Below are 12380 nucleotides of genomic sequence, written 5' to 3'. Positions count from 1 at the left end.
AAGAAAATTTAGCTCAAGGCAGAATTTAAACTTGGGGAAGATAACATTTCCAAGAGGCAGGTCATAAGGATGAGAGCAGAACACTTTGTTTGGTCAGATGCTAGAAGCAGTAATCACATAAGAACATTTACATGTGGACAAATAAAGCAGAACTATGAAGAGGTGAATGATGGGGAACACAAAGAACCAAAACAACAACAACAACAAATTAAAAAAACCTCCTTGTAACAAAGGAACACTTTTTATTTCCTAGAGAACTTACAACTTAGCTTGATATTCTTGAACTGTCTCCCTGAGAAGTAACGTTTTTGCTAGTGTTATTATTATCAGCTGATGTTAATTTTTTTCTACTACTGGAAATATTTTCCATCAGTTTACTAGTAGTGTCCCGTTAGGTGCCTGTTACTCCTCTGAGCCTCGTTTTCCACCACTGCTCCTCACACAGTCTCTGTTCTCTCCTTTCAGTTACTTTCACAAGGTTTTTCTGGAACCATTTTGATTTACTGTTTCTTCCATTTTCTACTTCACAGAGCATGTGAAGTCTATATAACACATAGCATCTTCACTGAATTTTAAGAAACTCCAGTTTGTGGTTAGCCATTCTATTTCCTTGACCTCCACATGTCACTAGAACTGTGGCAGAAACTCCAATAAATATCCACGTGAACCGCACTGTTCAAGAAAAATACAGAACACTAAAATACAAAGCAGTCAAGAATGTAACAATGGCCACTTTTTAAGGTGTTGTCCATCTTGGGGAATTCAAGGGGCTTGCTGGATATGCAAAAGTCCCTGAGTTCTATCCCCATTACTGCCAAAAGAGAAACAGCTTTTATAAAGGCAGGGAGGGGCTGGCTTTGCAGTGGGACAATGAGGAGAAAGCTATGTGCCCATCCCTCCTTCCCTTGCTGGCAGTTACCTTTGCCTCTTCTGCCTTTTCTTACTCTAAATGCTGAAGCAAAGTATAGCAAAATGATGAAGATGGTAATTGCCAAGCAATTTATAGATTTATAGATCCCGAACTTCTGGTGACTTTCAGATAACATCAGAATGTGTAGCCCTCCTTGTTCTTTGAATTCTCTGCATCAATCAACACAAAGCATACAAATCACTGTGAAGGTTAACTTGTAGCAAACCAGTATGTTTGTAACTAGCCAGAAGGGGAAGGGAAATGGGCACAGAGCTTCCTGCCCATTGTACCACTACACAAACCAGACTTTCCCTCCCGCCCTTTCTTGTAACTCAGTTCTCTAATGTAGAGCATTGCCAATGATAGCCCTCTTCAGCTTCTCGGATCAATCTTGGAATAAACCTGATTTTTTTAACTTCTGCATACTGGATGAAAGGTAAGCAGATGGGGTGGAACTGGGTCTGGAAACAAGAAGCGGCAAAACTGGGCTAGGGATGTAGGTAGCTCAGTGGTGCAGTGCTGAATGTACATAGCTCTGCTATGTGCATTTACCCTTCACTTAGTGGGCCGCTCACATATTGACTAAACAACCATGCGTGTAAGCTTAATTTCATAGTTTGTTATGACTATTAACTTGTTCTGAAACACATTTGCTACTTCCAAGGATCCCCAAATCCATCATCAAATGCTCTAACTGATGTACTCACTACTACTTCAACTCCAAATGAAGGTACCACATTCCAATTTGAAGTGGAGAAAGAGTTGGTTTTAAGAACCAAACTGGGTTCCTGTCCCTGGGTATAGTCTTGTGTACACACTGAGCATCTCTGGGCATCAGCCTTTTCAACCTCAAAACAGCCTCAAGATCACTGATGATCATGAAGTTTTAATCCAGCAGAGTTACACTTGATTTGATTGAGCTGTCAAAACTAAGAAAACTTGACGTTTTGTTTTCCTCTAATCTTGGAAAAGATGGATTGTAAAGAAGCAATCTGCAGGCAATTTTGGAATTAAGCTTAAAGACAAATTTATATCGGTATTTTATTGAGTTACTGGAGAGCAGTTCCTTCTGTCATGCTCATAGAAAAATAATTAGTTATGTGGGATTAATCTTTGAATGTAAGTTCAGCCAATCACAATAGTAAAGCTAACTACTTCAGAAAATAAGCATAAGGAAGTACACTATATATGTTTATAGGTGGATTGCCCACTAACTTCCTCCCGCTAAAGAAATAGAGAAATAAGCAATGTTTTTTTTTGTTTTGTTTTTTTGAGGGAAGAGGTAGTTGCTACATTTTCCATAACTATTGAATTTCTTCAATACCCTAATTTCCTTTTTCTCCCCATTGTAGCTGCTGTCATGCAAGACTATTCATACTGGTTAAAGATACTGGAAGAGTGAAGATCGGAGAATTGGGAGTCTGAAATTTGGATCACTAGCCTGAACAGTACAATATTAGTCAGCATAAGCTTCTTATATACAGGTAAGGGCGGTTCTCTGTTCAGTTTTAGCTTAACGATTAACTATAACTGTCTGAAAGGAGTCATCTGTTTGAACTGTGAACTTTGATCATTAAGTGAGGTAGTCAGCAGAGTAAGTGTCTAGCTAGCCATGAGTATACCTGCTAGAGTTGTAGACATCATCTACTTGTCACATTAGCAGAGAGCCAGTGTGTAGACAGACACCCTGTCGAGGGATGCACACTTGCAGACATTTTCTTGGAAGCAATTCTGTAAGCGCTCACTTTTATTTGACTTCTCAAGTTTAGTGGTATTTTACAAATTTTAGAAACTATTTTTCCAGTGAGTTTAGAATCCAAGGCTATTACTTAAGGGGACACAAATTTGGGAAAGTGAAGAAGTGTTATTTGTTTCTGTAGAGACTCAACATCATTGATCCTTCTTGATAGTCTCTTGCCCTCCTTTCGTTAGGGAATATCTGCTAAGGATATTCATGATGGCGCCATTCCCTCTGCTGCTTTTTAGCATGCAGTGCATTGTCTCTGCAGCAGGAGCAACTGCTTTTCATATAAGACGCTTCATCCCTTAAAAGAAGCTTTGGCCCTTCTGAACAATCAAATTATCATTTTAACAGAAGGATTTTACTTAATAAATGAACTGGTTCATTTAAATCTCTATTTGTCTGATTTTGACATCAGCAATGTTACAGATTAGGGTTGCATCTGAAGACTCTAACTGCAGCACATTGCAGTTCAACAGCTGCAAAGGCACTCTGAAACATATGGTGCAATTTCTAAGTAAAAATTGTAAAAAAATAAAATGATGACAGTGATACACCTTAATTCAGGGTCTCAGAATTTGAATGCAGACAAACTGCACAGTCTTTAAGTCTTTCAAGAATGATAATGTATTAGGAAATAATCCTCATTTTTATAAAATCTGGCATAGAATTCTAAAGTAATCTAAGATATAGAAAATAATAAGACCACGATTCTGAAGAGGGATAGAGAATACAATAATACCAAGAGGCAGAGGTCAGAGGATGAGAAAATCTTTTCATGTTTATCATCAAAAGAGTGAAGGGGATTAAAAAAAAAAGAGAGACCCTGCTGTATGTTCTAAAAGAGCAGAGTGCGGCGACCACAAGTTAATGGTGAAGACAGAGAAATGGTTCATTCTAAAGAGAAAACACATTCCTTAAAAGGAAAAACCGCTTTGATAATTGCAACTTTAGGAGACAGAAATCATGATTCTTATTTGACTAGAACCCAGTAACTTTTCTGTTACTCTCACCTGAAACAATTAAATAAAGAAAAATAAATAAATAAGTTTGTATATGATCCCTCAGTTTCTCCCATATACCTCTGCAGCAAGAAAGATTTAAAAATAAGATATAAAAAGTAAAACCAGCTGGACTGTGGTAGTGGTGCACACCTTTAATCCCAGAACTAGGGAGGCAGAGGCAGGTGGATCTTTATAAATTCAAGGTCAACCTGGTCTACAGAGGGATTCTGAGACAGTCAAGGTTACACAGAAAAACTCTGCCTTGAAAAACAAAACAAAAATGTAAAAACTAGGGCTGGAGAGATGACTTAGTAACAAGAGCACTAGTTGCTCTTCCAGAGAACCCAAGTTCGAGTGAGTCTCAGTAGCCACAGTAGTTCACAACCATATCTACTATAACTCCAGTCCTAGGGGAGCCAACATTCTTTTCGGGCCTCTGCAGGCATTGCATACACCCGGTGCATGAACATACATGCACGTAAAACACCCATGCATATAAAATAAATGTTTTTTTTTTAAAAATATTTATTTATTTATTTATTATATATACAATATTCTGTGTGTCTGCCTGCAGGCCAGAAGAGGGCACCAGATCTCAATACAGATGGTTGTGAGCCACCATGTGGTTGCTGGGAGTTGAACTCAGGACCTTTGGAAGAGCAGGCAATGCTCTTAACCGCTGAGCCATCTCTCCAGCCCCTAAAATAAACGTTTTTAAAAAGTAAAAACCACAGATGCATTTACACTGGATTAAAAACACTATGTCCTCTAAATAAACAAACAAATTCTATGAAACACAGATACTAGATTACAGAGGAGGATATATTAGGGTATCTAGCTACCAAGCATACCAAGTATAGTTTTGACACAAAATTTAATTTACTGAAATATAAGAGTTTAGCACTATTTGGCATGAGAGATTACTGATGACCTCATAATGACCACGGGTTCTGGAGACCCTGGTCTTAATGCTTTCTTGCTGTTTAATTCAGGACCTTGTCTGAGTTTTGTTCATTTGGAATTTTGGGTTTACTTCTGAATTATGAAAATGACCCTTCTAATAGTACTATAGAAAAGTGTTTTAATCTAGCCATAAATATACTCGGAAACTACATATAATCAATGTTGTAATTAAAAACTAGCTTTTATTTACTTTGAAAAATACGAGCTATAACATAAAAACTATTTATTAATTTTTAAGTTATCATATAAAGTGATGAGTTTCACATGTCTGCTAATATGACTACATTTCTAGCGCTGCCCTCTGATCAACATGTATTAATTTATATGTGCATTTCGATTTCTATGCAAAACCTATTATGATTTACATATTGCTTTATAATATAAGAACTAAATTCCTCTAACCTAGAAATGATAAATCTCAGGCATTTTTAACTATTTGTATCAAAATTTGTTTTTTGTTTTTAGACGAAGGCATTACCCATCACTTTAAATACTGTTGCTTTTATTTCAACTGGCCCACTGTGACAACTAGAAAAGGTAAAATACCAACCATCTGAATTTTCTAGCTCCATCGAATACATTTTGCTGTTTTTACCCAAAAGCTTAAAAACAGAGACTTAACTTAAATACCCATATAGAGTTTTAATATTAAGTATATGTAATTCTGTTCTAGCTCCTGTGACAAAATTCAAGAAAATCTGGTATAAATGAGTAACAACTCGACATGCATCCAGCCCTCCATGGTTTCTACCACAGCTTTACCCATCACTTACATGTTTTTGTGTGTTGTTGGTCTCTTTGGAAACTCACTTGCTCAATGGGTATTTTTAACAAAAATAAGTAAGAAAACATCAACACATGTCTACCTGACAAACCTTGTGACTGCAAACTTACTTGTGTGCACAGCCATGCCTTTCATGGGTACCTATTTCTTGAAGGGTTTCTATTGGAAATATCAATCTGTACAATGCAGACTGGTCAATTTTTTGGGAACCCTGTCTATGCATGTAAGCATGTTTGTCAGCCTCTTAATTTTAAGCTGGATTGCCATAAGCCGCTATGCAACCTTAATGAAAAAGGAATCCTTGCAAGAGGCCACCTCATGCTACGAGAGAATGTTCTATGGTCACTTACTAAAAAGATTTCGCCAGCCCAACTTTGCCAGAAAAATGTGTACTTACATATGGGGAGTTGTGCTGGTCATAATTATTCCCATTATCCTCTACTACTCAGTTGTAGAGGCCACGGAAGAAGGAGAGGGACAGTGCTACAATCGGCAGATGGAACTGGGAGCCAGTATCTCTCAGACTGCGGGTCTCATTGGAACCACATTTATTGGATTCTCATTTTTAGTAGTAGTGACATCATATTATTCTTTTGTCAGCCATCTGAGAAGAGTAAGGACCTGTACCTCCATTACAGAGAGAGATTTGACCTACAGATCTGTGAAAAAACATCTTTTGATCATTCAAGTTCTCTTAGTTGTTTGCTTTCTTCCATATAGCATTTTTAAACCCATTTTTTATGTTCTGCACAAGAGAGGAGACTGTCAGCAGCTGAATTATTTAATAGAAGCAAAAAATATCCTCACTTGTCTTGCATCAGCCAGAAGTAGTACAGATCCCATTATATTTCTTTTATTAGATAAAACATTCAAGAAGACACTATATAACGTCTTTACAAAATCTTAATTCATCACATATGGTTGACTTTTGCATGGAAACCACCACAAAAGAGAAAAGCATTTATGTGACTCTATTAGTGACATTAAATTAAATGATGAACATGTCACAGCTTGGCTGACAATGGGCACCAAGGAATTTTCTTTTAGTTTTATAAACAAATATACGCATAAAATTGGACTTAGAGTTCTACTTCTACTGAAAGTTGAGATGGCAGAGACTTTCAGAAGCAAGTTGAGTGCATCAAAAAGATTCTACTGTATATGAAATCAAACAAACTTTTTCCTGTTTTCAGTCAACTGTGGATCTTCTGTCCAATACGCAATATTTTATGACTTGAAGGATAAAGAAGCAAAAGGTTTATGGGTTTGCCTCCTTTCTAACCTAACACATTAACCCATCTATGGTTAAATTTTATTTTGTTGATAACTTTAAAAAAAGAATTAGAAACGGAAGCACTGAAAAAGTCAACCAGTAAAAAATATCTTCATTTATATCCTATCTAACTGTATGAATAGTGCACTGTAAAGTCAATTTAGTATTACCTGGCTTGTTTTACTGTGAAAGCCAACATTCAATGATTCCAATATTTAATAAACAGACTTCACTTACAAATATGTTTAAGCATCTGAATTATACTTTGTCAAAATAAAAAGCAATATAATATATAATTATATGCCAATCTTCATGCTATTTTCCTATATTTCCAATATAAATAATGTTATTATTAATGACAGTACCTGCCATATAGTTATGTTCAATTAATTTTTGTAAACAAATGAATGAATGGTAAAAAAGTGTAATCTTGTCATATAAAAGATTAGCCTGAGGATTTAAATTATCTGGGTTCAGTACTGGCCCCATCTCTTATTTAGCTGGACCATCTTCGGCAAATGACTTACTCTCTTTACATGTTAATTTCTTTAATTGTGGAACAGAAAATATGATCTGATTCATATCATTACTATTAAATTAGATATTGTTACTATTGTGAGCTAGCAGCTAGTCAGTACTTGCTGTGTGTTAGGTCCTCTGTGTATATGCTTCATGAGTAGAATTTTAATAATTATGATAATAAACATGTTAATGTACTACTGATGAGAAAATCCAGATGCGTAGTTAAGAGGTCATCTCAATTCCTCCAGTATGTAAGTATATTTAAGAAGTAATTATTTCTTAGTGACCATTTCTTCCATGTAATCAGCCAGTAAGAAAAATAGTAATTATATTCTGTATTATATACATTATGATTAAAAAGCAAAAATAAAAACTGTGTTCCCCAAATTATCCTAAGCTCCACTGGAGCTATAATCTATCTTCTTCTTCTACTTCCATTCTTTTCTCACAAAGAAAAGAGGTGAGAAAACTCTTACCCCTGTTAGACACTGCTTAAAGACTCATTTTCCCCTCATCCACATGGGAATCACTTCGGTGTTAACATAAGTTTACATTAAGTTCATGTGATACTACAAATCTTTAATTTCAAGGCAGGTTTTGTTCCTGAACTAGAAGTGTAGGACAGATTTTCTAAGAGCTATGTGCTCAAATTACTAGACATTTTGTGTAATTTTTATCAAAACCCAATACAGAAATATACCTAGTAAGTTCCTGTTTTTATTTCATTCTTTAACTGGGAGATGAAAATATCCAAAGTTCTAACACATTCTGGCATCAAGTATTAACAGTGTATATCTAGTCTGTGTATGTGTTTGTGTGTGTGTGTGTGTGTGTGTGTGCGTTGGGGCATGTGCTTGGGTGTTAACTTCAGGTTTTATTCCTCAGAAGTAGTCAGCCATGTTAATTTTGAAAGAGGGTCTCTCGCTGGGACCTGGGGCTTGCAGATTACCTGAGGCTGGCTGGCCAGCAAGTGCCAGGGATGTGCCTGTCTCCCCAACACTGGGATGATGTGTCACTAAACCTATCTTTTTATTTGGGTTCTGGGGACTGAACTCAAGGCCTTATACTTGTGTGGCAAGCACTTCACCAACTGACTTATCTCCCCAGCCTGTGTACCCATTGTTTCATAGTACTGATTGAATTTTTGGTTCAGTAACTTGTAGAGACAAAGAAGAACTGGAAATTCCTGGTGACTTCCGTGTGTGCAGGTTGAAAACTGAGGTATCTAATGTAGTAGATATGCAAATCACAGAATAACTCAAAATTCATTGGGAGACTGCCTGAGATGCTCAGATGTCTCCACAGGCACAACACATTATCCTTACATGAGTTTTAAACCCCAAACTCATTAGACTAAGAGCAACTGAAATGATCATAATTTTTATGGAAACTATATCACATTATTAACTCACTGCAGTAAGAGTTTAAAACATATATAAAACTTTAAAAAGTCATTATTTAAAAATCACTTCCCAGGGCTGGAGAAATGACTCATCTGTTAAGAGTACTGGCTACTCTTCCAGAGGACCCAAGTTTGATTCCCAGCACACACACTGTGGCTCATGACTATAACTCTAGTTCCAGGAAACCCAATGCCCTCCAAGGACACCAAATTTACATGGTACACAGACATAAATGCAGGCAAGACACCCAAATGCATAAAATAATTTGAAAAATCACTTTATAGGCCAAGCATAATGGTGCTTTAATCCCAGCACTTGGGAGGCAGAGACAGGGCAGATCTCTGTGAGTTTCAGACCATCTACGGCTACATAGTGAGACCTTGTTTTTTTAAAAAGTCGCTTTACAGCTCTATGCACTATGTTAAAAAATAAATGATATTACCCAAGTAGAATTACTTATATTTAAAATTGACATGCTAAAAGGTACGTGGTTTCTCATCAAATTGCTCATTTTGATAGAAAATGGAAGCTGTATTAAATTAAATGTTGAGTTTATTCTCCACACATTAGTCTTTACATGATTTCCTAAACAGGTAACTATTGTGCTGATTTTTTTCTCAGAAATTGAAGAATTGGTTATTTAATATCATAGAAAAATATTTTATATAAAGTATCACTTTCTAAATCTATCCTAATTTTAACATTTGTACTTTAGAAATCTTAACCAATATTTTAACTATAGAAAGCAGGCACAATTTCCCTCTCCTTCCCTCCTCATACAGTTCCCTTAAGGCAACTGTGAAATTATAAAGCAGCAATTCAAAGCATTAAGTCTGAACAAACAGAATTCAGGATGCATTATTTAATCTGAAACAAGTCAGTCCTTTCTGGGTAGGAGAGGAAGATGGAACATGGTTCTGATTTGGTGAGGACTTCCTGATCTTGCAGTCTGTCAGGATGGGAGCTACGCTGGATAAGTGGGTGAAAGGAAAGTTTGCTGGCAAACCACAGAGGGAACACTGGTAAATTTGGCGAGCATTTCGGTCACATAGCCTAAAGCTGGGATTGCCATGTGATACCCCTACCCCACTGATACCATTTCAAAAAGTTACTGCCGATAGAAAAGTTTTATAATTAGTGTTAAAACCTGACTGGCTATATGACACATGACTCCCTGGGCTCAGGTAAGGAGTAATGGAAGAAGCTACTTCTAATAAGCAAAAGAAATATTCATACTTTAAAGACCTGTGGGACTTTTTTCAAATCCCAATGATTAGGAGCTTATAATCCAATGAAATGTGTACAAGATGCCCAAGGACCTTAAAAGACTAACGCTCATCACAGGGACCTTGCGGGAGGGTTGAAGGGGAGGGAAGAGGCAGGAGAGCAAAAAAAAAAAAATGTAGAGCTCAATAAAAATCAATAAAAAAATTAAAAAAGAGTAATGCTCAAGTACTAATTATCAGTATGCTTCTTACAATAAAGACAGAAAGGGAGTGGATGTTATGGGAGGGGAGGTGGGGAAAAACTGGGAGGAGTTGGGAGAGGGGAAACTGTAATCAGAATATATTGTATGAAAAAAATCTATATTCAATTAAAAAAAGTAAACTGGTTTGAATAAAAATCGATTCTTTAAAAGAGAAGACAACACAGAGGCTTTTGGAGTTGTGGTAGCTGATGTAAAGGAAATGTTAGTGAGTGAGCACAAGAGGAAGGGATATTTCAAGAAGTCAGCACTGCTATGGCAAGTCCTGGTTATTGTAAATGTGAAGAACGTACATTTCTAATAAAGTCAGGCACTCAGCAGGTGAAAGGAGAACTGAGAGCAGAAGGGGACCAAAGAGCAGTCAGACGTGCTGACACAGGCTGCAAAGGAAACCACCGAGGAAGACTGAGGCAGGAGGCCGTAGGCTGAGTGTATGTGCAACTGAGGCTAGCAGTTTTGAGAACTAAAAACCGAGCTCCCAAACCTCCTGAGGATGGAGAGTGGTTGTGCTTGGCAAGCAGTCTCCATGCTCGACAGCTGCTTTTCTTCGACTTCAATTCCTGAAGCTGCACCAGAGTGAGAGACACAGAGGGCTGAGAAGTGCCATGTCTCTGCAAACCCAGGCAATGCTTTGGGATTCAGGGGAGCTGAGAGAAGCGGGCCAGCTCTCCCAGAGTCAACCAAGGAGCCAGGAACTGCACTGACCTTGACGATGGTCTGATTTCCCTCCAAAGTATTTTGAATTTAGGGATAAGAAGACTAAGGGGGGGCAATATCACTGAATCACAATGGAAATTTCCCTGACCTTTCACAAGATAAAGAATTAAAGGGAGGAAGATGGCAAGAGAAATAAACAGAACATGCAAGCTTCTGTGCCCACAAGGAGGCAAACCACAAGCAATATAATATTACAACAATGGGTCTTAACAGGGGGCAGTTTTATACCTCAGGAGACATTTCTGGTTGCGGCAACCTGGAGGGCTGGAGATGTTACTGGTCTTTAATGAACAAAGGCCAGGGTACTGCTTAAGCATACTACAATATCCTAGACAGCTTCCCACACTAGTGTGAAATTCCAAGTCTTACTAGTCTGACTGCTGAGATATCCTTCATTATCATGACATGGCTTCTTAAATTAAAAAAAAAAATTAAAAATACAACTTCTTGAGAAATTGCTTCTCCAAAGCAAGCAGCTTCCACTATGGTTATGTGGTACTATATGCTCAAATCTAACCAAAACACTTCTTTTCAACTTAATTATGATTTCCAAAGGAAACACTCACTAAGGAGAGGAAAAAGTACGATTAATCAATATAAAATCTACCGCTTTTAGATAATCAGGTAAGGCAGGGATGAGGAAGGAGAAAGGAAAGGGGGAGGGAGGGGAGGAGGGAGAGAGGGAGAGAGAGAGAAAAAGTGTGTCTAAAGTTCTCTCATGTAAATAAAGTTTTGCCGTGGTCTTTATTGGCTTCATTAGCTAAAAAGGATGTAAACAAAACATTTTAACTGTAGAAATCAAAATATATACCTACACACACACACACACACATACATACACACACACATCACTGACTTGGATGCAAAAAAATCCTGGATAGGCTGCTTTAGTGGTAAAAATAATAAAATAATAGCATAATAAATCAAGTGAAAATTGAAGTCATTAGTTGTGTGAAATATATTGGCATTGCATGCGAGAGGGCACAGCTGAAGGCTTTCTGGTTATATGGATGTCCTGAGATCTAACAGGCATGAAGGCTCTACAAAGACAAGCAACCAGGATCACCCACTAGAACAAGCACTTGAATCTCACTAAGTTTAGGTAAGTTACTAAAGTATTAGGAAATTCTCTTGATACAACCTTCAAAGCACAGCTGCAATCTAAGTGCTCTTTGTTTTTTTTTTTTTTCTTTTCTTTTCTTTTTGGCCACTTGCAATGCTCCTACTCTGCTCTGAGCCGAACACAATCATCTCCAGTCTCTATTCTGAGTTTGATCACTCTGCCTGGGCCTTTAGTGACTTCCATGCTGCTTGTCCAAGCAGGACACTTGTGTTCATGCCTTTACTCTTAGATATCGGCTCAGCATACTTCCTCTAGTTTCTTCAAGTCTCTGCTTGGGTGCCATGACATCTCAATGTGTCTGCTTTGACAACTTTATTTAAGCCTGTAGCTCCTTCTCCTGCATCCCCCTCTTCCTCTTATCCCCTCCCTCTCCTCTCTGTTTCTCTCTCTCTCTCTGTTTCTCTCTCTCTCTCTGTTTCTCTCTCTCTCTCTGTTTCTCTCTCTCTCTCTCTCT

General features: G+C 37.5%; 2 protein-coding genes across 12 annotated transcripts in view; one reads left to right on the top strand and one right to left on the bottom strand.

Annotated features, from left to right (window-relative positions):
• The window catches only part of Cask (calcium/calmodulin dependent serine protein kinase), a 332717-nt gene that overhangs the window by 145234 nt on the left and 175103 nt on the right, over nt 1-12380 (bottom strand). The window lies entirely within an intron of this gene.
• Gpr82 (G protein-coupled receptor 82) lies at nt 5326-6700 on the top strand. Its single transcript, XM_050160837.1, has one exon. The coding sequence runs from the start codon at nt 5326-5328 to the stop codon at nt 6307-6309; it is 984 nt and encodes a 327-aa protein (XP_050016794.1). The 3' UTR covers nt 6310-6700.

Source organism: Alexandromys fortis, unplaced genomic scaffold (assembly GCF_014885135.2).
Source record: "Alexandromys fortis isolate MF-2015 unplaced genomic scaffold, M_Fortis_MF-2015_v1.1 scaffold_83, whole genome shotgun sequence".
Taxonomy (NCBI): Eukaryota; Metazoa; Chordata; class Mammalia; order Rodentia; family Cricetidae; genus Alexandromys; species Alexandromys fortis.
Note: the sequence above shows the minus strand (reverse complement) of the source record. Positions and strands in the feature narration are given on the sequence as shown.